Source organism: Phyllobates terribilis, unplaced genomic scaffold (genome assembly GCF_046119375.1).
Source record: "Phyllobates terribilis strain yellow unplaced genomic scaffold, ASM4611937v1 Scaffold_1__5_contigs__length_1240528914, whole genome shotgun sequence".
NCBI lineage: Eukaryota > Metazoa > Chordata > Amphibia > Anura > Dendrobatidae > Phyllobates > Phyllobates terribilis.
The window spans coordinates 965,850,309-965,878,262 of record NW_027362761.1 but is presented as its reverse complement, the minus strand read 5'-3'; the positions used below and the strand labels follow the sequence as shown (position 1 = coordinate 965,878,262).

Genomic DNA, 27,954 nt, shown 5'->3' with positions numbered 1-27,954 from the left:
TAATCATGACTGATTGATCGTCAGCCCTGTCCTCATCAACACCCACACCTGTGTTAATGGATCAATCACTAAAACGATGTTAGCTGCTCCTTTTAAGGCAGGACTGCAATGATGTTGAAATGTGTTTTGGGGGTTAAAGTTCATTTTCTGGGCAAATATTGACTTTGCAAGTACAGTAATTGCTGTTAAGCTGATCACTCTTTGACATTCAGGAGTATATGCAAATTGCCATTGCAAAAAATGAAGCAGTAAACTTTGGAAAAATTACTATTTGTCTCATTCTCAATACTTTTGGCCATGACTGTAAGTGCTCAGCCTAGAGCGCCGGATAAATGTTACGTAAAATGTTCCCAATAAAAGCTTCAACTCAGTCCTCAAGAAAAGCTAGTCCCCACTCAGGTCCATCATCTGTTAAAAATATAAGGGACTTCCAAGTTACTGGTAGCAGAAAAGCTCTGGAAAAGCGAAATGGCCCTTGCCCCCCAAAAGAAATTCAGAAAATTTTGTGCTCCCAAATCCAAATGCCTATTCGACAATAATTTGTTCTCCAATTGTCAAATAGCACTCTGTCCCCCCCAGATCTCGCCGTATGGCTGAGCGGTACGATACAGCCACATATGGGGTATTGCCACTTTTAGAAGAAATTGTGTGACACATTTCGGCACCATTTTTACCCATTGCCCTGTGTGAAAATGTAAAATCTGAGGGTAAAACATTTTTTTGTGGTAAAAATATAATTGTTTTCTTCACTGCCCAATGGTATAAATTTAAAAATTAAAAAATGCTCACTACTTCCCTAGATGAATTCCTTGAGAGGTGTAGTTTACAAAATGGGGTCACTTGTGGGGGTTTCTGCTGTTTCGGCATGTCAGCAACTCTTCAAATGTGACATGGTGTCTGCAACCTATCCCAGCCAACATAGCGCTCCTTTCTTTTCCGAACCCTGCCGTACACCAAAGCAGTGGTTTTCCCCCACATATGGGGTATCGGCGTACTCAGGAGAAATTGCACAACAAATTTCATGGTGCAATTTCTCCTGTTACCCTTATGATAATGCAAAATTAGGGAATGAAAAACATTTTTTGTGGGAAAAATGTGAAAATTTTATTTTTACGGCTCAATATTATAAACTTCTGTGAAGCGGCTGGGGGTTCAAGGTGCTCACCACACATCTAGATAAGTTCCCTAAGGGGTCTAGTTTCCAAAATGGTGTCACTTGTGGGGGGTTTCCACTGTTTAGGCACATCAGGGGCTCCCCAAATGCAACATGGCATCCGCTAATTATTCAGACAAATTTTACATTCAAAAAGTCTAATGGCGCTCCTTCCCTTCCTAGCCCTGCCGTGCGCCCAAACAGTGGTTTTCCCTCACATATGGGGTATCTGCGCGCTCAAGAGAAATTGCACAAAAAATTTTGGGGTCCATTTTTTCCTGTTACCCCTGTGAAAATAAAAAAAATTGGGTCTAAAGTAACATTTTTGTTAAATGTTAATTTTTTTCTTCCACATTCCAAAAATTCCTGTGAAGCACCTGAAGGGTTAATAAGGTTCTTGAATGTGGTTTTGAGCACCTTGAGGGGTGCAGTTTTTAGAATGGTGTCACTTTTGGGTATTTTCTGTCATAAAGACCCCTCAAAGTGACTTCAAATATGATGTGGTCCCTAAAAAAATGTTTTTGTAAATTTTGTTGGAAAAATGAGAAATCGCTGGTCAACTTTTAACCCTTATAGCTCCCTAACAAAAAAAAATTTTGGTTCCAAAATTGTGCTGATGTAAAATAGACATGTGGGAAATGTTGTTTATTAACTATTTTGTGTGACATATCTCTCTGATTTAAGGGTATGAAAATTCAAAGTTTGAAAATTGCAAAATTTTCTAAATTTTCGCCAAATTTCCGATTTTTTTCGCAAATAAACGCAAGTGATATCGAAGAAATTTTACCACTATCATGAAGTACAATATGTCACGAAAAAACAGTCTCAGAATCAGGGGGATCCGTTGAAGCGTTCCAGAGTAATTACTTCATAAAGTGACAGTGGTCAGAATTTAAAAAATTGGCCCGGTCACTAAGGCAAAAACAGGATCTGGTGCGAAGTGGTTAATTTGCTTGCAAGGAAAAAACACATAAGAGAATGAAGCAAAAATCAAATCATTGATCATTTCACACAAAACTCCAAAAATGGGCCAGACAATAGTATTGGCACCCTCAGCCTAATACTTGGTTGCACAACCTTTAGCCAAAATAACTGCGAACAACCGCTTCCAGTAACCATCAATGAGTTTCTTACAATGCTCTGCTGGAATTGTAGACCATTCTTCTTTGGCAAACTGCTCCAGATCCCTGATATTTGAAGGGTGCCTTCTCCAAACTGCCATTTTGAGATCTCTCCACAGGTGTTCTATGGGATTCAGGTCTGGACACATTGCTGGCCACCTAAGAAGTCTCCAGTGCTTTCTCTCAAACCATTTTATAGTGCTTTTCGAAGTGTGTTTTGGGTCATTGTCCTGCTGGAAGACCCATGACCTCTGAGGGAGACCCAGCTTTCTCACACTGGGCCCTACATTATGCTGCAAAATTTGTTTGTAGTCTTCAGACTTCATAATGCCATGCACACGGTCAAGCAGTCCAGTGCCAGAGGCAGCAAAGCAACCCCAAAACATCAGGGAACCTCCGCCATGTTTGACTGTAGTGACCGTGTTCTTTTCTTTGAATGCCTCTTTTTTTTTCCTGTACACTCTATGTTGATGCTTTTTCCCAAAAAGCTCTACTTTTTGTCTCATCTGACCAGAGAACATTCTTCCAAAATGTTTTAGGCTTTCTCAGGTAAGTTTTGGCAAACTCCAGCCTGGCTTTTTTGTGTCTCGGGGTAAGAAGTGGGGTCTTCCTGGGTATCCTACCATACAGTCCCTTTTCATTCAGACGCCGACGGATAGTACGGGTTGACACTGTTGTACCCTCGGACTGCCGGGCAGCTTGAACTTGTTTGGATGTTAGTCGAGGTTCTTTATCCACCATCCGCACAATCTTGCGTTGAAATCTCTCGTCAATTTTTCTTTTCCATCCACATCTAGGGAGGTTAGCCACAGTGCCATGGGCTTTAAACTTCTTGATGACACTGCGCACGGAAGACACAGGAACATTCAGGTCTTTGGAGATGGACTTGTAGCCTTGAGATTGCTCATGCTTCCTCACAATTTGGTTTCTCAAGTCCTCAGACAGTTCTTTGTTCTTCTTTCTTTTCTCCATGCTCAATGTGGCACACACAAGGACACAGGACAGAGGTTGAGTCAACTTTACTCCATGTTAACTGGCTGCAAGTGTGATTTAGTTATTGCCAACACCTGTTAGGTGCCACAGGTAAGTTACAGGTGCTGTTAATTACACGAATTAGAGAAGCATCACATGATTTTTCAAACGGTGCCAATACTTTTGTCCACCCCCTTTAGGTTTGGTGTGGAATTATATCCAATTTGGCTTTAGAACAATTCTTTTTGTGTTTTTTCATTGAAGACAAATTAACAAATTAAATGAAGATAATAATACCTAAGACTTTGTGATTGCAATCATTTTCTGGAAGAAACTGAGTATTATCTGACAGAATTGCAGGGGTGCCAATACTTTTGGCCACCACTGTATTATCGGCCGGGGTCCTGCACCCGGCACCCCCGCTGATCAGCTGTTATCAGTGCTGGAGGCGGCCGCCGGCAGGAAGTGCTTACCTAGAACTGGATACGGTGTTCCAGATGTGGTCTGACCAAGGAGGAGTAGAGGGGAATAATTACTTCACGTGATCTAGACTCTATGCTTCTCTTAATACAGTCATGGTCGAAAGTGTTGGCACCCTTGAAATTGTTCCCAGAAAATGAAGTATTTCTCCCAGGAAATTATTGCAATTACACATATTTTGTTATACACATGTTTATTTCCTTTGTGTGTATTGGAACAAATAAAAAAACAGAGAAAAAAAGACAAATTGAACATAATTTCACACAAGACCCCCAAAATGGGCCAGACAAAATTTTTGGCACCCTCCACTTAATATTTGGTTGCACACCCTATGGAATAAATAACTGCAATCAATTTCTTCTTATAACCATTAACAAGCTTCTTACACCTCTCAACTGGAATTTTGGACCACTCTTCTGCTCCAGGTCATTGCAGGCCACTTCAGAACTCTCCAGCGCTTTGTTTATATCCATTTCTGGGTGCTTCTTGAAGTATGTTTGGGGTCATTATGCTGCTGGAAGATCCATGACCAAGGACGCAAACCCAACTTTCTGATACTTGGCACCACATTGCGACCCAAAATCCTTTGGTAATATTCAGATTTCATGATGCCTTGTACATGTACACAGTTCAAGGCACCCAGTGCATGAGGCAGCAAAACAAACATCTTTGAACCTCCACCATATTTGACTGTAGGTAATGTGTCCTTTTCTTTGTACACCTCATTCTGTTTTCATTAAACCTTACCAAAACAGAATAAAAACACGTTTAAAAATTGGCTGCGCTGCTGGAAAGAAGTCTCTTGCTGCAATATTCATTAGAATGTTTTTTATTGTCCATTATGTGTTTCAGTGCCGTACTGGCATCTTTATCAAGTTTTCAAGCTTATTCTCTGGAGACGAGATCTCTGTGCAGAGATCTCAGTTGGCGCATGCACCGCCCACAGCAGCCATTTTCCTGGAGTCCACCGCATTGTATACCATGTACGTGCGGGGGCTCGGGGCTTTCTCAAAATGACCATGAAGCTCAAGCACTGACGAACACCCGCAGCGTCACACCTCCAAACACCCTCTGCTCCCAGCGTGGGGCCCTCAGCATCGCCCCACTCCTGCCTCCGTTGCCGCGACCATGGGACCCCGCTCCACCGCAGCCAGTATGGTATATTCGCATTATAAGACGCACCCCTATTTTTCCCCCAAATCTGGGGGGAAAAGGTGCATCTTATAAAGCAAAAAATACTGTATTTAGCTCAATTTTTTCAACAAGTGACAGGTCATCTTTAAGACTGCTTTCATTATGGATTTGTGAGTGCAGTATGAAGATCATAATTATCTTATGAGTTTTAAAACAGGCATACTGTAATGTTTTTTTTACTATGCATTTTGCACATATGTCCAGCTTTATTTACACATTATGCTTGGCACACTACATTAGTGGAACCCTGAATAGTTTTCTAAAGAATATGCAACTTAAAAAAAAAAAAAAAAAATACCATCAGCTTGGTCTTCTCCATGATCTTAAATACATGTCTCGATGGGACTGATAAAGGAGATGCACTTTTTTTTCATTTAGTTGAATCTCCTAGAAATGAATAGGGTTGATCATGAGAGCCATATTACAGTATCCACATATTTTCCCAGTGAAGTAGGCTACACACTAACTAACTAGTTTGCTTTCATTCAGACCTCGTAGATTAAAGCCAAATAGAAAAATTGAAAATGATCCAAATGATAGTTGATTTTTTGGTGCTGTTTGTGGATATCCCTAATCTCACCTGTTCCTGTAAATAGCAAAGCACTTCCACAGTCCTCATTGCTATTCAGAAACTGTGATGTTGGCCTGTATACAGCATTGTACTGATTCTCAATGGAGGTGTCTCTACCAGGCAGCACGCTGTGGAAGGGCCAGGTTGTGCACGGGTTGGCTGCCATCGTCAAAGACAACAAGTGGCCTCTGAGTTCTACTGCGGCTGTAGCTTTTCAGCGAGATCCCTGCAGATCAGTTCAGCTGCCTTTTTGTTCTAGACTGGCGCTTTTGTTTTCAGTAATCCATTCAATGGTGTGATGTTTGGGTCTCGTGCCAACCAAACAGCTCTCTAGTGGGCTAAAGAGCTGAAAATAGTCAGCATGGCTGGCTTCTGCATGATAATTCATCATGGAAACGTTCCTATAACAAAACAATGATTTACTAACCCATTAACTTTTGGGACATATATGCCAGTCCCATGTAAGATGTGTTGCTTCTGCTTTTGAGAGTCTGTTGATGTTCCAGGTGTGTTAAAACAAAACTTTTTTTATTTAAAAAATTCTGATCAATTATTTTGTTAAAAAGTGGAATTTGAGAATACAGTTGCTTGAGTGTCCCACTCAGCTGACCACCTTATTACACAGGACATGTGAAGTTAAAGGATTACTCTTGTGTCAAAAAATAGAATAGTAGTCCGTGAGAAATTGGAATTGATTGGCTCTTTCTATCTTCCTCCATTACCACTGCTACCTGAGAGTGGTGGCTGAACATTCACAGCGCTTACAAGCTCTTTGTAATAGAGTTTGTAAGCACTTCACTGAAGCTGGCCAGGATGGAGGGCAAACCATCGGTTAGTTCCTGATCCAGGTCAGCATCAGTGCCATGGCACTTCTGATGTTGCAGAGGCAAAGCTGTTTAACATAGCAGCATTGGGAGCGCACACTTTGGGCCACCAGTGAGATGATTATGCTGGCCTGAACTGTTAATCAGGAGTACTTGACCTTTCTCCCCCTCCCCGAGCCATCAGGAAGTTTAGAGCCTGGGAGAGGTGCACTCCTGAACTTGAAAGATTGGACAAACCCTTTAATATACCTAGTACATTGAGCCACCTTGCAGATATTTTCATTATTTTCTTTACTTATAGCATGTATGCCACAATGGCTCCTGACTTGTGTGCTAAATGGGTTCATACAGGTCTGCTGGACAGAAAATGGACAAATATTTACCCTTTGTCTAGAATCTAGACGGTATATGTTATTTGCTGTGCGGTTTCATACTGTGGGGTCTAGTATTTGTCTAGGTTTTCATGATTTATATGTTAAACATACTATAATCTCCTGATACCTAAAAGTAGCATCAATCAGCAATAGGCTGCAATGACATCAATGTTACATCTTAAAAAGCTCTTGACATGTTAAGTGGACGTCCTTATGGGGGGTGGATGCTGCTGTTAGCCATCCTGCGCAACATCCACTAAATATATTCATTAAATCCGATTTACAACAACAGTACAAATTAGTACCGCTATCTTGTTTTGGATTTGATTGATCAGGTTTCTCAGTTTGGGGTTTATGGTCTGTAAAGTATTGTGAATACATGTTTTTGTACATTAGCCTCTTTCTCTTTTATTTTTTCTGCCCTAAGTATATTTGTCCTTTCTCATGATCGGAGTTCCCATAATATATTTAAAACACCACTCCTCATTGACTTACATGGGGTCTGTCTGATTTATGTTTGTTAAAATTTGAACGGAAGACAAAGTTTTCCATGCAGTACTTTTATTATGTTCTAAAAATAAACCCCAAGCGAATACCATACGGATCCCAGATAAATCAGTGGGAAGCCTCTGCTTCCTTTGGAACAGGAATAGACCGGATCCAAATTCTGTTTATAGTTCCGGTTTAGAACAGCCAAATGGAACCGATAAACTGACATGTGAACGGAGCCGTAGACTAACCGTAGAACATAATATTAATTATTCCCATCTTCATAGATGCGTATTGTTGGATACTATTTTTACAATTTACTGTTTTATTAAAAATTATGATTGTTCTTGGGATGCTAACACATTTTTCTTCTGTATACAGCTCATTACCTAGGTGACCAGCCACCACTGCAGTCTTGCAACGGCGGCCGAACATGCACAGCTTTCCCCTTTGCTATTGCGTTTATTAGCAATGCTTTGAAGCTGGCTGGGATCCCTGGAACACACTATTATCTCCTAGTCCTGGCCAGCTTCAGTGAAGTCCTTACAGGCTAGACGGCAGTGGTGGTCGGTCTCGTAGACAACAAGCTGTAAACGAGAGTGTGTTGCTGTCTGAAGGATGGCTGCAAATTTTAATAATAAATTGCAAAAATTATTGATTTTATATTATTCCTATTCAAAAACACATCTATGAAGATAGAAATAACCCTTTAATGATGAATCTATCATGCTGGATAAAGAACTGATAGGAATGAATGCAGATGTGCCAGTTTCAAATAGTGTCTCTTTTATGGGAATTTGGGGGCGTTTGATCTCCTAATGCAATTGATGCAAAATTAGATGAAGTAGAATCTGTAGCTCAATGGTTGGCATTGCTGCCTTGGAGTATATTTTAATCCAGCAAAATATAACCTCATTTTGGAGTTGGTATGTTTTTTTTGTTTGTTTTTTTGTTTTTTCTCGTGTATCTGGTTTCTTCTGGGTGCTTCAGGTTCCTCCCACACCCCAAAAACCTAGTAATTGTTTAAATGTCTTCCATGAGAAAGAGCTGAACAGATTGATACCTGGTTTTGTGGAAAAAGATACAAGTCATTCATTTAAATCACTGCTTATTGTGGGCTTAGGAGTCCACAGGGGGCAGTCCTAGTCAGTTATTGACAGTCTTCCTTGTACCTAAGTGTGCATAAAGAAATATCTGTCAATCGGAGTAGGCCCGCCCAGTGGTCTCTTAAAGGGAACCTGTCACGTCCTAGTTGCTATGTACATTGCCCCCATTGCTTTGTTAGTGATGCAATGTGCATCACTAACAAGCTTTTTTCATTAAAATCGGTGGTAGTATAATGACTTTATAACCTTTTTATATACTTTGTCCTACCTGCTCGTTTTCAGTCATAGGGGTGTGATTCTCCTATTCAGTCACTGCTGGCGCCACCCATGTATTTGAATATTGCTCCCAGCATGCGCTATTATTGTGGGGCACATGTACATTTGTATATGTCGGGCCGCTGGTCCCACGTCTGCGCAGTGAGGCTGTGTGGTCACCATCTTCACTGCGCACGCGCTATGTTCCCGCGCATGCGCAGTGAGGCTGTGTAGTTCGCAGCTTCACTGCGCATGCGCGGGGAACAGAGGGTCATAACAATCATTTTATTACCACCAATTTTAATGAAAAAAGCTTGTTAGTGATGCACATTGCATCACTAACAAAGCAATGGGGGCAGTGTACATAGTAGCTAGGATGTGACAGGTTCCCTTTAAGTTATACTAACCCTTTCCTACCACACTAGATATCTCTGATTAGCTCCTTCTGCTATAGAACACAATGGTGGAGATTTTTCAATATTGTTGAATATTTATACAGTCGTAAAATTACCAAATTTGTCAGTGGTTCACGCTGTTTCATAAATATGGCGCATATTAAGACTGTGTATTCTGAGTTTAGACCACTTTGTGCCAGAAATTTGCCCCATGCTCTAGGTCACACCTCCTATGTGCTAAGCCATGCCCTTTTTCAATAAGGTCACACCCCTTTGTCGAACAAGGTGCAGAAAATGTCTACAATTCATAATCGGAAAGGCGCCAGTGTTTAAAAAAAATTTTTTTTGGGTGCCGATTGTACAAGAATTCTGCTGTATTCATAGCTTGATAAATCTTTCTCTGCGTCTGAAAAGCAGACACAAAACAGATTCATTTTAGAATGGTCTCCAATATTACAGGGTTTCTATAATTCCATCCTCTCCTCACTATGCAATGTTCATTTATACTTCAGGAGGGTAATGTAGTATAGATAACATACAAAAGTATAATTGCGCAAGTTTTCATAAACTTAAAAATGGTTCATGATGAATCATTAGCCAGGAATGATGGAATTTCTTATGTGCTGTGTCGGCATACAACATTACTATTTTCATATTTAGATTCCTTATTTGTACAAACTGTTTAAGAAAACATCTCATCGATGGGGGTGCCAAGAGTCAGACCGTCAGTGATCTTATATTTATGACCTAATGTCATGACTCTGTTGTCGAGTATCCCGGGACCAGGGTCTCCTTCCCTGTTCCCCAGATTACTTCTGAAGGTGAAGACGACAGAACCACATACCTTGTCCGAGCTCCTCAATCCGCCCTCAGTCTTTTCCTTTCCCCCACCCAGGGAAGAGGAGAGTAGTAGTGTATGGCAGTACACCAACGAGACTGACAAGGTAATACATAGAGGGATAAAGGAAAATACCCCTCATACAAATATATGCACACAAACAGGATAGCACCAGGAAGTGGAGGATTGGAAAAAAACAATGTAGGAGAAGGAGGGGATAAACACACAACCAAAACCACGCAACAGTCTTAGCTTAAATCCACCCAACGCCTTCTCAAACAACAACAAACTCCCGAACTAGGCGGCAATGAAGCTAGCTCTGGCAATGACTGCTTGCTAGAACTTAGAATATATAGGTGAGGGGAGTGGCTAACGGTGAACAGCTGTGAGCTTCAAGTCAGGTAAGCTTCATGGAGCTCACAGCTAAGCAGATTAACCCCTGCACTGCTAAAAGAAACCTGCACCATTTAATATGAAGGTGAAAGACTTCTAATGATTGCAGGAGTAGGAGGAATCAGACGCTGCTGTCTTCTGGCTCCTCTGTCACGGTAAACTCGTGACACCTATCCTAAGCTTTGGTCACAGGGCCGGGACAAGGGGTAGGCAGGGAAGGCACCCACCTAGAGCGATACCTCCTGCCCCCCAAGGGGGCACACAGGGGAGCTGTGTCAGTCACTGACACCGCTCACCCCTCTGCCTGCCCCACTGCCGTCACTCCCTCCCTGCATTCAATTGTACAGACGTGAATGCAATTGATTGACACTAGGCACTTTGATTCGGGGCCTTCAGCAGCTCTGACATCTCGGCCTCCAGTCAAAAGCAACGCAGGTTTCTCCCCCTCCCGGATCATTTTCTTCTCAGCCAGTAAATAACAGCCTCCCGCTCTCCTCTTCCAGCCTGTGCAGAGCGGCGCCTACACACACACAGACCCCGAGCAGCCACTTCAGTAAGAGGTGAGGATTGCCTGCTATGCATATTGCTGCTTGTCAGCTTCTTCAGAGAAGATATGGCAGCACAGTCAGAGATGACTCTTTGAGTTAGTGACTCTGATGCCGGAGCATTGAGCTCTCTGGTCGGTGCAGGATCAAAGCACTGAGTACAGTCATCATATCGGTGATTCTAATCTTTGACAGGGCGCATCCTACCATTACCGATGTGATGAATCCAGGCTGGGACTGATCCCTGATCCTATCCCCATATCCAGTTATCACTGTTATCTGTGGTGGTACGTAGTACAGGTGTAGTATATGTCACCTGCTGTCCTATGTAACAGCACCGATAACACAGTGCTAGCGCTCTTAGTACCGATAGCATAGATGTCATTTTCAGTTCTAAGAGTTTTCACTGTGTTATTTGTGGTGTTCATTTTTTCAGGTGGGAGGAATGCAAATTATATAAAAAATCAGTGTATCAGCACCAAACAACTAACTGTGTGAACACTGTCAATAACCAGTCATGCCCAATATACATTATTTGCGGAATGCTTGGGTGCTCTGCCAAAAGTCATTCAATCTCAAGCATAGAAGAAGAAGAAGAAGAAGAAGGCTGCACTCCCTAATCCTGCCTGTGGGCAGGTCTTATCTTGCTGATCTGGCCTAGAGCACCAGGATATCATTAACTCAAAACTGCAAACACTGATTACACAAGAACCACAAGACGAATTTCTTCACCTCCGGTATCATTTTAATCAGTGCAGCAGCCTCAACCTGACAATGCCTGTAGTTTACTCAGCACAATTCTGCTGACAGGTTCCCGTTAAGTACTATTGATGGCTCTGGTGTTCTATTTATGTACTGATGATGATTTTAGATTTGTTTTCATGTACTCATGTTGGCTCTGGTGATGTATTCATGTAGTGATGATGGTTATGATGATGTATTCATCACCAGAGCCATCAGTAGTACATGAATACAGCACAGGAAACAACCAACACTACATGAATTCATCACCAGAACCACTATCCGAACAGAAATAAGTCACCAGAACTACCATCAGTACAGGAATGCGTTACCAGAACTGTCATGATTCCACCACTCATTTGTCCTATAGACCCTGTGAATGACACCCTGCAGGATTGAGTGCTTGCTGAGCTATCAGGATTGTGAGTTACAGCTTTACTGCCCAATCTGAGGCAGAGGTGTGAGTATTGTGAATGAAAGCTCAGCTGTCTTAACTGACTGGGTCTTTGGGATCTCCTCCAGGTGTCATCCATGTGTATGTGTTTGCTCTGTGCTTTGAGTTTTATTCTGATCTTCGTTGCTGACCTTGGATTTACCATTGAAAATCCGTTTGACTTGCCCCTTTTGTCTTGATCCACTACCTTCCCGATACTCTGACCTCGGACTGTTAACGGACTACTCTTTTTTGTCTTTTCCGTTTGTCTATTACGAGCCCTCTTGGTACTGACCCCGGACCTCTTGACTATCCTGCTTCACGGTAAGTCCGTGAGTAGTGACTAGCTCACAAGAACCATTATTAGTACAGGAATATGGCACCAGAGCTACCATCAGTTTTGTTGCAAACTGTACTTGTCTGATGATGGATGCAAAAACCATCAGACAGATCATTTTATCTATAATGGGGTCTAAATAATAGATTCCATTATGGTATCTGCCAAATGCTGGACACCTTAATTGAAACCAAACGGCCCCCCATCATAGTTAAAGGGGTTTTCCCACGAACGAAAGTTGATTTTAATCAATAGATCTTGGAATAATTAATAAGTTCCACAATTGGATGTGTTTAAATAAAATGTTCCTGTGCTGAGATAATCTTAAAGAAATGTTCCTCTGCTGTGTACTGTGTAATGGCTGTGTCTGACCGTGCAGGATCATGCCACATCTCCTGGGCAGGGGAGGAAGCAAAAGACTATACAGATATTACAGCAGGGGATCACAGCTGATTCTTTTTGTGAGGTAAAACCTTTCACTGCCTGTTTTTATGCAATATTTTACCTCAAAGAAAGAATCAGCTGTGATCCCCTGCTGTAATGTCTGTATTGTCTTTTGCATCGTCCCCTGCCCAGGAGATGTGGTATGATCAGACCATGTTCCTGCACGGTCAGACACAGCCATTACATAGTACCACAGCAGGGGAACATTTATAAGATTATCTCCGCACAGGAACATTTTATTTAAACACATCCAATTGTGGAACTTATTATTATTCCAAGATCTATTGATTAAAATCAACTTTTATTCGTGGTAAAACCCCTTTAAGCTACTGTATATTAGTTTTTATGACTATCCTTGGGTCTTGCATTTAAAATTTAGGATGTCAGGGATGAATATCACTATTTGTCCCTTGTATTGTGTTAATGGTTCCCATACAATGAGTGATTCTATACCTCTAACTTTGAAATTGCACTTATGGTTAAGCCTCAATCTTAAAGTACACAACTTTTTCCCCAAAAAAGTAAAAAAAAAAGGTAACAATTCTAGTGGAAGTGGTCGTCAGTGCTTGTTACCTGACCCATTGGAGTGCATTAGGGGTCCTGTTACCTTAGTCTCTGACCCATTCCTTTGCTTGGGGGCTGAGGGATGGGGTGGGAGCGCCATCAGCTTCATCAAAATACCTTTTCCCGGCCCTAATGGGTCATATCAAATGCGTCAAAAAAACGCTTTTTTAAACGGTATTACAATGAGCCTGTACTTATAGACCAAGATTGCGTTCACAAAAGTTTAGCTGGGTTTCTATAATACAGTGTGATAATTGTATTTTCCTTAAATAAAATCAAGAGCTTTCTTCTGGAATGCAAACTTCCGGACGAAGCTCTATACAAATGTTGACCCTGCTGTGAATACTGAATTATTTCAGCTCTGAAGCTAGCACTGTCGTGAATGCAGCTCCATGCGTTTAATGCCCACTGTAGCTCAGGATCAGAACAGAATAAATATTGCACTGTAAGTATGATGAATAGGTGAGGTATATGTAATTTACTTGTGTACATCATGGCTATACATTAGGGCCAGACTGACCCGTTTTATACTGTGACCGTGTGATGGATGGGCTAGTTCAGCAGTGGGCCACATCGGCTAGCAGCGTATCTGTGTCCTCAGGACGCTGGTGCTGTTGCCAACTGTGGCAAACAAGAGTCTTCAGCTCCTTACCACACATATTGCTCCTGCAGGCCATCAGCGCCTACCTTGTGCCATTTGGTAGGAGAACTCAAACAAGTGATATACTGCAGGAAAGGGCTAAATAGAGGAGCTGAAAGGTGTGCTATATTGCAGGATGGGGCTGTTTGCAGTGGGTTGAGAGGAGTGATATACTGCCAGGAGAAGTCTGAAGGGAGAGGTGTGATGTTCTTTACATGGGACTGTATGTTAAAGGAGGCTGAAAGTAGGGGGGGGGTCTTGTGTATTTACATAGGACTGCATGTTGGAGGAAGCTCAAAGGAGCAGAGTGATGTTTTGCACATGGGACTCTGTTGGAAGAGATTGAAAAGTGGTGAATGATGTTATTCACATGGGAGCTGAAGGAAAAGTGGAGGGTTACACTGCAGAATGGGGTACAATGACATTAGTCTAATTCTCTTCTTAACCATGTGACTTCATTTCAGACCAGCTGTTTCACATACTGTCTTTTGGGAGAGCCAGAAGTCACTTTCTCAGTATAATTCTCTGAGATTCTCTATGTGGGCCTCATAAGATTGCATCGAGAAAATAAACTTCTAGTCTATACAGAAGACTCTATGATTTTGTATGATTTTGCTATGGTGATAATAAGTGTAAGGACACTTGCACTCTGTAGAACAGACATATTGCTATGGGACTTAAAAATCAACATTGTCCTGAGGGCTTTTTTAAGGCACCACTCCAGCGTTTTTTTATTGCACCGCTGGAGTGGTGCTTTAAATGTAAGTCCTGTGTCTCATACTCGCCTTCCAGCGTTTTCATCTGTTTTCTCAGTCGCTTCCATCGTTCTCAGGCGACAACTGACCTGCCGGCTGCTCCATTGTTTCATGTAGCTGTGCGGAGGTCACTTTACAATCCAAGTCTATGAGACCCTCTTTCTGGCCTCGTCCTGACTGTCATAGACTTGTATTGAGAGCGTGTGACGTAGCTTCTGACTTCCGGCTAATCAGCTCTATGTAACCCCACCCACACCACTGATTGACAGCTTTCTGTGTACGCGGTGCATAGGCAGAAAACTGTCAATCAGTGGTGTGGGCGGGGTTATACAGGGCTCAGTATTCAGAGAACTGCTAGATCTGTTGCAGATAAAACAATGATTTTATCAGAACAGCACCAAGCAGCCCAGTAATTGATACATTGCTGGATTCAGGGTCTCTGTCTTTACATTATGCTGCTCTAAGATCGGTTAGCAAAAATGTTGTGATAGATTCTCTTTAAAGGGAGTTTGTCAGCATGAAATGACTGTTCATACCAAGCACAGGTGCTCGGGGCACCCTAACAGTGGCCTACAAACTTGTTTTCTATCAGTCTTCATGTTTCTCGGATTTCTGTAAAGCCAAAGCTGTCAATCAAGGAAGAGGAGGGTTGAGCTTTATGCAAAACAGTGCTTGGCTACATCATGGCTTTACCCAGCGCCTGTGCGTGGTTTGAACAGTCTTCTTGAGCTGACAGATTAATTTTAAATATTTCACTTTAAAGCTACATACTGACAACCTTGCACCCACAGAGGCAGACCATGATTTAAAGGGAAGTGGACCCCAAATGCCCTTTTATATACCTAAATTATCAAACAGCAGGTACTTGCGCTGCTCAGGTCTCGGTAATTTGGCTGCTGCGGTGACATCACATCTACTACTTGATCTTGTTCAGTAACGGTACGGTGATAATACTTGGATACTATATTCACATTACCATTTGCACATTCTGTGTTCTGTTTAGAGGAACTGACAAATTGAATTGATGTGCATAACCAATGCAAACAGAAGTAGAGGGGTCCCATTGATTTTAGAAATGAAGAAAAAGCGCAGCATACAGAACTTTTTTTTTTTGTTTGTTCTAAAACCCAACATCTAACGGATTCCAGTATTATCAATTGGGCCCCTCTGCTCTGTTTGCAGCGGATCCATTTTGCACATGAATACCATTTGTGTGTAGATCAAAACAGAGCAGTATATAGAATGTGTAATGGCTGTGTTATATATATTTTGTATTATTTTTTGTGGAGGAAGGACAAATATTTTTATAGAGCCTAGCAACACCCATGTCGCCCACGCATCTGAGCAGCATGCTGGTAGTGATAGTGCGGTCCATCTAAGCTGCTAAACTTTCCCAGCTCAGTCCTTCTCCTTTACCCCACACACTAATTTGGGTATGCCATGCATCATTTTGTGTACCCCAGTCTGGCCTAATAATTAGGAGAAAAAAGATCAACCACGCATTTTGTAATTACATTAAATTACAGTAAATTTTAATTTCCTGTAATATCAGACCGGGTCATATACACTGCTCAAAAAAATAAAGGCAACACTTAAACAACGCAATGTAACTCCAAGTCAATAACACTTCTGTGAAATCTACCTGTCCAGTTATGAAGCAACACTGATTGTGAATCAATTTCTCCTGCTGTTGTGCAAATGGAACAGACAACTGGTAGAAATGATCGGCAATTAGCAAGATACCCCCTATAAAGGAATGGTTCTGCAGGTGGTGACCACAGACCATTTCTCTGTTCTTATCCTTTTTGGCTGTTGTTTTGGTCACTTTTTCATTTTGCTATTGCTCTCACCCCTAGAGGTACAGTAGCATGAGGCGGTGTCTACAGTACAACCCACAGAAGTTGCTCAGGTAGTGCAGTTCATCCAGGATGGCACATCAGTGTGAACTGTGGCACGAAGGGTAGCTGTGTCTGTCAGCACAGTGTCCAGAGCATGGAGCAGATACCAGGAGATGTGGAGGAAGCCATAAACGGGCAACAACCCAACAGCAGGACCGTTACCTCCTCCTTTGTGCAAGGAGGAACAAGAGGAGCACTGCCAGAGCCCTGCAAAATGACCTCCAGCAGGCCACAAATGTGCATGTGTCTGCACAAATGGTTAGAAACCGACTCCATGAGGGTGGTATGAGGGCTCGACGTCCACAGATGGGGGTTGTGCTCACAGCCCAACACCGTGCAGGACGCTTGGCATTTGCCACAGAACACCAGGATTGGCAAAGTCGCCACTGGCGCCCTGTGCTCTTCACAGATGAAAGCAGGTTCACACTGAGCACATGTGACAGACGTGACAGAGTCTGGAGACGCCGTGGAGAGCGATCTGCTGCCTGCAACATCCTTCAGCATGACTGGTTTGGCAGTGGGTCAGTAATGGTGTGGGGTGGCATTTCTTTGGAGGGCCGCACAGCACTCCATGTGCTCACCAGAGGTAGCCTGACTGCCATTAGGTACTGAGATGAGATCCTCAGACCCCTTGTGATACCATATGCTTGTGCGGTTGGCCTTGGGTTCCTCCTAATGCAGGACAATGCCAGACCTCATGTGGCTGGAGTGTGTCAGCAGTTCCTGCAAGATGAAAGCATTGAAGCTATGGACTGGCCCGCCCGTTCCCCAGACCTGAATCCGATTGAGCACATCTGGGACATCATGTCTCGCTCCATCCACCAAGGTCACGTTGCACCACAGACTGTCCTGGAGTTGGCGGATGCTTTAGTCCAGGTCTGGGAGGAGATCCCATAGAAGACCATCCGCAACCTCATCAGGAGCATGCCCAGGCATTGTAGGGAGGTCATACAGGCACGTGGAGGCCACACACAATACTGAGCCTCATTTTAACTTGTTTTAAGGACATTACATCAAAGTTGGATCAGCCTGTAGTGTGTTTTTCCACTTTGATTTTGGGGGTGACTCCAAATCCAGGCCTCCATTGGTTAATAAATTTGATTTCCATTGATGATGTTTGTGTGATTTTGTTGTCAGCACATTCAACTTTGTACAGAACAAAGTATTCAATGAGAATATTTCATTCATTCAGATCTAGGATGTGTTATTTGAGTGTTCCCTTTATTTTTTTGAGCAGTGTATATAATGGAGACCCCTATCTGGGGACGTGGGTGTGGGGGTTGCAGTGACCTGTGTGCTTTCAAATGCCAGGGCTGAATTTCTGAATATGTCAGGAGATGTGCACCATGTGAGGTGAACTCTTTGGAATGTATTTGTAGACCAAATCCAGAATGAATCGTAAAGATACTTTTAGTAAAGGCATATCCCCATCTCCAAGATCCTATCCCAATATATAGTAGGTGTAATAATAATATTAGCAAATACCTCCAATGAGAAATGTAGTATAGTTCTTCTAATTAGCTATGTCACTGTGCAGGGCATTGCAGTACCTTAGATATCCATGGTAATGGCCAATCACACAGTGACAGTTCTTAGTGATTGTAAACATGGATACTTAAGCTACTGCAATGTTCTGCACATAAGATAAGCGACATAGCGAATCAGAAGAACTATACTACATTTCTAATTGGAGGTATTTGCTAATATTATTACTACACCTACTTCATATTGGGATAGGATCCAGTCCCAGTTTTGTCTTTCATTTTTTTCACCTGTTAGCACTATAACGTAGATTTTTGGAATTACAATAATTTTCTCCATTTTTGTCTTTGTTTCAGAGCGTCCAGAAAGGAATAAGCCAGAACACAGGTTTCCTGGGTAAGTGCTGCATTATCTATTACTGTATATCGGTTATTTCTAATGACAGAAACCATCTTATTGTCCCTGGAGATGACAGCACTTCTGTTCCACAAGCTTTTTTTCCATGGCAGGTATTTTGGGAGCTGTACCGGCATACACACTGAACGTAGCCCACCAACATGTACAGGGCCTTATGTTATTCACTAAAATTATGGCTAACAAGGTAAACTAGGACAGATGTATCAATGTATTTACCTTAATGTTCTGGAGTAGATACGTACACTGAAAAAATATATAAGGCCTCTGGGCCAAAAGCCATATTTAGTAAGCCGCTGCAACCCTCATATGTTGGGAAAAATGAATGGGGTTTCCGAGTCGCTCCATGCGCATCTCCTTAGTCCAGGATTTCTGACACTTTTCCACTTCACTAAGAGAGTGAGCGTACTGTTCATAGATTTACATCTACGACGTCTGAGTGTCCGCTTCCAGTAGGCGCACTCGCTCGAAAATGAAGCACGGCTGACCACACGTTCGCTCTGCCAGCATCATTATACTCTATGGCGCCATAGGCGCATATGTCTGAATCCCCTTTTGCAGGGGGCTTCGGACGTAAACTCTGATGGGGCCACCAAGCGTGTACTAAACGCAGTGTGAAACCACCCTTAAATGCTGCACTGGTGGGAAATATTAGCGCACCCTTCATCTTGTAGCAAGTGTTGCTGAATCTTCTTTCTAGTTTTTACATTTTTTACACTACATTAGTATATAAAGAGGACATCTTCTGTTCTAGTGATACTGCTTGTATATGTTCTCCAGTGTGTGGATTGGATGTAGTCCTGAGGTTTACTCAGTTTTGTTCACCCCTATACCTTTGATGTGATGTCATTCTTAAGGCTCGGAGACCTGGGAGTGTTGTCCCATGTTTCACAGAGGATCTCCATCTGCTGACCTTAGCAAACTATAATGGAGAACACATGTGGAAAAGGCATGAACTGCTCTAGCTTCATCCTTTCTTCCACATTATCATACTCTGATTAATGCTGTTTAACATGTATCATTTTTCTGCAAATGTAGTTAAATATACTTTAAAGTGTTTATTACGTGGTCGGACCTACCTATTCTAGCCAGCGACTCTTCATTTTTAAGAACCAAGGCTCATTGCTTTTTACAATGTGCTCATCAATGACAAACAAGAAACAGAATTATAGTTTTTTGGTTGCAAATGACTTTTCATGCAAACAGTCGTTTGGCAGTCATTGTCCTCTTAGAACATGGCCCTAATGAATCATGTTTTCCACATTTTTAAGATGTCCTTTTCCCATATATTTGTTTTTTTTAAATGGGTTTTCCAGGTTCAGAATATTTAGGATCACCATCAAGAATCTAATATCTGGTGGTCGGATTTTTGGCACACCTGCAGATTGAAGGGGGCATAGCACTTGGCAAGTGTTGCAGCCTCTTCTGCCCTCTTTACCTGCACACAATCACCTGGGTATTACTGAATTGTTTCATTGAAGTGAATAGTACAACGCTACAGTAGCTGCCCTTCAAACTGCTCTTTAGCGGATGGAGTGAGAGGAGAGCATCCAACAATCTGATATTATTCACCTGTCTTAAAGTAACACCCCCCAATTTTTTTTTCCTGATCCTTTTTATTTATGTAATGTAGTGTAGGTGTGTTAATATACTTACAAATTGCCATCTTCCCCAGTATCTAGGGTCGGTCCAGTCCTGTACTGGATAATGTGAGGGCGCCTCTTCTTTGCATGTTCACACAGGGACAGGGCCATGTTACTTACTCATTGTAAGTTTATGCAGCCTAAGGTCGCGGCCCCACTCTCAGTATTTGGTCAGTATTCGGTCAGTATTTTTTCTCAGGAGTGGGAGCCAGAACCAGGAGTGGGGATAAATGTAGAATTGGTGACTTGTTTCTATTATACCTTTTCTCTGATTGTTCCTCACCTGGTTTTGGCTCCTACTCCTGAGAAAAAATACTGACCGAATACTGATAGTGGGGCCGTGGCCTCAGAATGAGACTCGACAGACTTACATTGTGAAAGTGACTTCCAGATCACACACACATTCCATCTAGCTGGATCACACTGGGGTTTAAGTCGTGACCTAGTAAAAAAAAATGGGGAAGATGGCAACTGGTAAGTATACGAACGTACCTACACTGCATTAAATTGTTAGACAGGATTAGAAAAAACAATAGTTGGGAGTGCCTCTTTAAGGATAGACCATCAATATTCCAAGTCGCGTGTAGTCCAAAATCTGAAGTTTATTCCACCATCAAGTTACAACGTTTCAACCCATTATAGGTCGAAACGTTGTAACTTGATGGCGGAATAACCTTCAGATTTTGGACTCCATCACCTTGGACTGGACGCTGTTTATTTGTCTTTCTACTGCTTAATCCTCCAAGTGGGTTCCTTGGAGCTTTGAACGTGCGTCCCATATAGTGAGTGCTGTCAGCCTTTCTCTCTGCATCAATATTCTAAATCTTGGAAAACCCTTTAGGTTATCAGAGTTCCCGGGAAAGCTAGGTGGCGTTCTGTACAGTTTCCAGAAGGATTGTCACCCAGATTTTTTTAAAGTACTCAATGACAAATGTTCAGACAAGCAGTCAGATTTGTCAGTGCTCTAGAAATTTGGCAACAGTCCTTTTGGGGGCTATGAGACAGTGTTTCTACAGCTTTCACAGACAGATATTAAAGGATTCCTGCTGATTTGGAGCTTTGCACTGTGGCGTGTTTTGTAAGTGCGTGTGTTTTTAATCTGGTCTGGCTCTCCTGGGACCAGTTATCTGGAGACTTGGTGTTCACTGGCAGATGACTGGATAAATACTCCTCTTGGTACTCCGCCATAGTAGAGGTACTGAGCCTCGCATGAAAAACAAGCGCTGTGTATACATCTTCTGGTATCTCTGTGCTTGCCGCGGCTTCTGATCTTCTGGTAGAGTGATCCTAGCAGTTTGCTGTATTTCCTGTTCGCTCGCTCATGTTTCTGGTTTCTATTACACAGGGCGGGATCATTGGATTATTTTACAGCACTGGAATAAACAAAGTAACTTGGCTTTATGTATTGGAACTGCCCTTTCTTTCTTTTTATGATGGGAAGCGTGCAGGCAGAGTCAGCTATTGTGGAGTTTTCAAGATGTGTTTTTTTTTTTTTTTTCCCAAGTAACCCGTTCTTTTCCTTTTTTCCAGACAAGGGCCTCTGTCATCCATAAGAGCCGTTATTAAGAGAAGTAAGTTTTTTATTTCCTGCTGTATACAAGCATTGGGTTTAAGTCTTATAATGTCTGTATTTAGTTAATGGATTTTACTAATCCAGCTAAAGACGGTGATACTCATTTTTTCCCAGTAGAAAAGATTTCTACAAGAATTGCTTAAACTTTTTATTTTTTCAGCTGAAGAACATATTTTAATGTAGAAGTTATGAAGTATATCTCATGTACATAACATTGGGGCCATGCATTCAGTTCACGTGACTAGATCGGCTCTGAAGCCATAGGAGTCAAAAGGATTTCCTTACCGAATTGTTCTTCCCAATCATAGTGAAAACTGTATCAATGTAAAATCACTGGTCCTCTCATCCCGGTACCTAACACTGATCTCCATCATCGACGAAGAAGAAGCAGAATGCAATTGGGCACATTATGTTTAGTTTCTTGCTAGAAGTTCCATGGCTGGCATTACCACCTTTACGACATTGAACCACAAGGTATACTGGCATTCATCGATCATCTATTCACATAAACACTGGATGGAAAAAATTACTGGGACACACATCTAAATCATTGAATTCAGTCCCATTGCCACAGGCGTATAAAATCCACCCCTTGCCATAAAGTCTGCCTCTACTAATGTTTGTGAAGTAATGGGTCTTTCTAAAGAGCTCACTGAATTTGGAGGTGGTACTATAATAGGATGCCTCTGTTGCAATCACTCAGTTCATGAAATTTCTTCCCTCCTACATATTCCACAATTGGCTGTGAATGATATTCTTGAAAAGTGGGAGCGTTTAGGAAGCACAGCAATTTTAAGAGCAGTTTCCAATGACTGAGGAGCATAGCAAAGAAAAGTCACTAATACTCTGACTCAGTTACTGCAGTTACCTCGGCTGGCATTATCTCCAAACATGACGGGAGAACGTTACCTGCCTATGGTTTTTTTTTCCCCAGAGTCCACCTAGGACCCTTAGTTCCAGTGAAGGAAAATCTTAATGCTTCAGCATACTAAGACATTTTGGACAATAGCATCCTGCCAGCTTTGTTGGTATGGTTTGGGGAAGGCCCTTTTTGTGTTCTAGCATATTTCAGCATGACTGTCGCCCAGGGCACAAAGCAGGGTCCATAAATATATGGTTGGGTGAGTTTGGTGTGGAAGAACTGAATCGCATAGAGCCTTGTCCTCAACCATATATATCACTTTTGGAATGAACTAGGACAGAGACAAGTTCTCTTCTGAATGAATAAGCAAAAATTCCCTAACAAGCACTACATAATCTTGTAGAAAAACTACACAGAATATTGGAAGCCATTTTAGTTGTAATGGGGAAACTAGCTCCATATTAATGCCTATGGATTTAGTATGAGACGTCATGAAAGGTCCAATAAGTGTAATGTGTAAGTTGTCCCAATACTTTTGTCCGTATTGACCACTTAGGATAAAATGTAAGCCACACTATGCCAATGTGGATATTATTAATGCCCTAAAAATAGGAGAACAGGGAAAAAAAACTTTTGAAGGACTCATGTAACTACTAGATTGCTGCTTGTGGATGCTTTTCACAATGGGACAGATTTCTAATCTCCCTCTTAGAACCACCACTGACTTGTATTTATGGATGAGCCGTGTCCCAGTGCACTGTGCATCCTGCTTGTTCAGGACCCATATTGTCAAATTGCAGCTATATGGATATCTATGGTAGGAGGCCCATGCCTCCCAGTAGCTGCCTAGCTTTTCCAGAGTTTGATGCCTAATTTTTGGCAGAATTAAACCAGTTCACAAACCTTCTACAAACATTGTGTTCTTCCTTCGCATAAACCACCATTGGTGAACACAAAGCTTTTATCTCAGGTGGGTTTTTGAGAGCCTAACATCTTCTATGGGTAAATATAGGGTGCGTTATTTCAGTTTCCCCATCTACTGATGGCCCTTCATTTCAGTCAAAATAGTGCTGAGCATCGATTAATTTGATAGCTGCTTACTTGACTAGTCTTTGATGTGAAGGACAAATAACATGTACAACCACAGATCTTTATCTTCTTCCATTGCATCTCAACTTGTGCAGATAAAGCTAATTTTCTTTTATCTGCTTACTCCCATTTATTGATTATGTAAGGGTATGAGAACACTGATTGATTTATTTTTTTTTGTTGTGGCCAAAGCAAGTTTTGGAGGAGTTTTTCTTTTATTAAAGCTTTTTTGAAAGCGTGTTTTCCCTGAAGTCTATTTTGCAGCCTTTTGATTGGACAGTGCCTTGTTTGGAGCGGATTCCATCAGGAGAGACTGACATGCACTTTACTTTCTCCTAACAGGTGTCTTTCTAAACCTGAAGTAGGGGGGGGGAATGTTCAAGTGGTTTTACAATAGAAATTAATAGGAAGGGTCTGTCTCTTTCAAATATGTTTATTGTATTTTATGATTTAACAATAGAATCAAGAATATATCATTTCGATATGTTATCACATCATATAACAATGAACATACAAAGAAAGCAAGACAACATACTAAACAATGGAGTGGGAAGAGTGCAGTATGAGGCATATAGACCATGGAAAGGTAAAGATCAGGAATCAGTGAGGCACATAGACAACATTAAGGTAAGGGTTGGGAATCGGTGAGGGTATTACTGTATATGATTATTCAAAAGAAAAACTGCTTGGTATATGTGGGTGTGCATGTGCTATCAATGGGTCCCAGATCTGGAGAATTTAAGACACTAGTTAGTTGCTCATTGGTCTTTCTATCTTTTGTGATTTATCAGGCTGTTTCCTTTCTGTTGTGGACCTGGTCCAAAAAACTCCTCAGAAATCTCCTTGTGCGCTTAACCTTTTCCTTCTTTGTTCGTGTCCTAATAATGCATTTATTTTTCTTTTAGCATCTAGAACTACTGCGCAAAGTGAACAGCAGAGGGATAGAAGGTATTGCTGTCGGCTCTCACTACTGTATGTTTCATATAATCACGACCATTTTATTAGTCCTCTTCTTCATATTGATTCTGCATGATTGCTGTATATTTGGGTAGAGATAAAATGATTGGGTGGAGATGAATTGATTGCCCTGTTCTTGAAGCTCCTCCATCACAGGTGGTGTGATCTTTCATGGGACAAATTTACAAAAGTACCACCTGAAGTCGTTCAGTTGCGGGCAGCATTAATGAATACAGCACATTCAACACTGTTATTACATACTAGCGGACGGCTCTGCTGTAAATCTGCCTGATTGTCCCTTGCTACTATAGAAAGACTATATTTTGTCGGCAGACAGCATCGTATCTAGACCTAACTTCACCAGGGCACCGATTCAGATTTGTGTAATGAAATAATCTGACCAGGACCGATTTAGTGCCACATTTGGTGCCTGACGTTCATGCCAGCCCCACTGCCTGTACATCCGATACTCTTGTAAGAATGTTTGCTCTTTCAGCATTGGCTTTACCTGCTGTGTCAAAACATCAACCACATACTAGTGCACCCACATAACTGCTCCATATCAATATTTAGGGTGCTGGTAATGATTTGGATGCCAGGCTGCCATTAGACATATCTGGGCCCAATATGGCCAAATAGTCAGCACTCTGTTGAACGCTATCATATTTTTTTTAGCACAATAAGCTACTGATTTTGAAATTAAGAATGTGATTTTTAGGCAGCCATGTCCATATCATATATTTAGTTGCCCCATGAGGGAAGGGAAGTAGAATAGTATTTTGAGCTTAAAAGAAGGGCATCATTTGGAAAACCGGAATTGCCCCAGTTTAACTATTACTTTTATGAGTGAAACTTTTGCCAGTGAGCTTTCCTACAGTAACTGGTGGGTAAGGTTGTTGTCAGCCTGCAGGTTAGCTTGAGATACTAACAGCAATACCGCCTGGGCTTTGATGGCAACCGTGTTCAAATCCACACTAAGGCCTAGATTTATCAAACCGTTCACATTAGATTTCTTGAAACATTTTGTGTGCTTGTCATGCCATTTTTGGCCAGCTCCCCCAAAGTGGGCAGAATTCAGCGTTATGGGGCTACCTCTTAATGAACCAGGCGCGTCTCACTTGAACATGCCCACTCATCAAGACCGGGTTGAACAAAGGCAGGCTTGATGAATCTGAGCATACATTCGTATGGTAACGCTAAGCATGCAAGACACCAGAATAGGAAGTGATGCCATAAAATAATATATAGAAGAGACGTGAGTAAGGTCAGAAAAGAGGCAGGGAGTTTTATCTAGATTGAACAACCTGCGTATCCTTAAAAGGTGATTTCCACCACCCAAAATCATTTTACAAGGTTGGAATCATTCTAAAATAGGTGCTATACTCAACCCCTCCAACCCCGTCTTGTTCTTCAGTCACCTGACCGCTGAGCCCTGTGATTGGCTACAGCGGTGAAATGACTGGAAGAGGACATTTTCGCATCCTGCCTTGAGTTACATCCCTATCTTTTCACATGATCACTGCAGCCAATCACAAGCCTCTGCATTCAGGCAACTGATGAAAGAATGTCATCATTTCCTCTCCTGCCTGAGACCACCTGAGCTCCCTGCATTGGGCCAAATAGATTTTAGAGTGGATAAGTCTACCATATTATTATTTAAAAAAAATGCCTGCCATAATTTTTAAATATTTTTGGGGTTTGGATAATCCCTTTAATCATTGGGAAAAAAAAAATCTTGGTTCCCATTGTTTTGTCTTAATATAATTTAGAGGACTTTTTCAGCAAATATTGATTTGATTCTTCTCTTAAAGGGATTTTGTCAGCAGGTTTTTACTATGTAATCTGGGAGCAGCCTGATGTAGGAATTAAGAGCCTGATTCTAGCAACGTGTCACTTACAAGGCTGCGTGGTGTTGGTTAAAAAAAAAAAAGGTGTTTATTAGCAGATTATCACGGCGGGACTAAAGCCCCCGTCTCACATAGCGAGATCGCTGCTGTGTCACTGTTTTGGTGACGCAACAGCGACCTCACCAGCGATGTCGCTATGTGTGACACTTTGCAGCGATCAGGCCCCTGCTGTGAGGTCGCTGATCGCTGCAAAGTGTCCTGGACCATTTTTTGGTCGTTGCCCTCCCGCTGGTCAGCACACATCGCTGTTTGTGACCAGCGGGAGCAGCGATCAGGCTGGTAACAATGATAAACAGCGGGTTACTAGGGGCACACGCGCACCTAGTAACCCGTTGTTTATCATTGTTACGAGCCTGCTAAAGTGAGCGGTAACCTCCCACTCACTGTAGCAGAGTGGTAACCATGATAAACAACGGGTCACTAGGTGTGCGTGTGCCCCTAGTATCCCGATGTTTATCATGGTTACCAGCCTGCTCCTGCTTCAGCAGGCTCGTAACCAGGAGCAGGACATCGTGGAAAGATTCTTTCCACGATGTCGCTGCTCCCCTGATCGTTTGTGAGCCTGCCTGTTTGACAGCTCACCAGCGACCACATAGCGACGCAGCAACGATCCCTGACAGGTCGTATCGTTGTCGGGATCGTTGCAGCGTCGCTAAGTGTGACGGGGCCTTAAGTGGCTTGTGCCTCCTAGTCCTCCTGAGGTCTGTATAACCACACCCCATCGGTGATTAGCAGCTTTATGTCAATGTATAGTGCACACAGAAAGCTGCCAATGGTGTGGGCGGGATTATTCAGGGCTCAACATTCAGAGCTCTGCTACATATGCAGTAGAGAAAACAGGAATTGTATCAAAATGACAGCATGCATAACAGCAAGTGACACATCACTAGAATCAGGGTCTCAGTCCCTAAATTATGCTGCTCTCTGTCACCAGCGTTTGCTGTAATCTAATTCCCTTTACTGTGCACAAGTAGTTAGATGACAACTGAATTCCTGTTATTTCTTTTTTTTTTTTTTAACACTAATGATGTCACTTGTTATAGCTATATCATACTGTTATTACCTTTTTGAACATTCAAAAATAAAAATATATACAAAAAATAACAACCAAAGTATATTCTACTAATAGATTATAACGTTTTTTTATATTAAAGTGACCCAGCAATTACACGGATGGAGATTTCTTGGCACTGTGTAATTTTTACTTTTATCTCTGAAAGTTATAGCCATACGGAGATGTAATGGTCTTTGTGCTCCACAATTCATCAAGTGTTGGAAGTAAAATGAATGTTTTTATATTCCTACTGTGTAGACTTGTCTGGCAATGAAAAAACCTATGACTTAATTCACGTTTGGAATCTGCCTTGTGCTGACTCATGTAGACAATTATGACTCAGTTGTTCCTAAACTTTTATAGATCACACTTCTTACCAGATCTAGAGAGAACCAATCACTTCAGAGAAAAATGCAAAAATTGACAGAAGATGAAATTACAAGACTTTTCT

General features: G+C 41.9%; 1 protein-coding gene across 4 annotated transcripts in view; it reads left to right on the top strand.

The window, feature by feature from the left end:
- SH3D19 (SH3 domain containing 19) overlaps positions 1 to 27,954 on the top strand; it is a 137,824-nt gene that overhangs the window by 45,235 nt on the left and 64,635 nt on the right. For 2 of the 4 annotated variants that reach the window (XM_073642525.1, XM_073642524.1), the window contains exons 2-4: positions 18,361 to 18,400; positions 21,592 to 21,632; positions 24,491 to 24,557. In XM_073642525.1, coding sequence (XP_073498626.1) covers positions 18,361 to 18,400; positions 21,592 to 21,632; positions 24,491 to 24,557 — 148 coding nt within the window. The remainder of the gene's footprint in view (positions 1 to 18,360; positions 18,401 to 21,591; positions 21,633 to 24,490; positions 24,558 to 27,954) is intronic. The other 2 variants (XM_073642526.1, XM_073642527.1) reach the window with 1 other exon arrangement.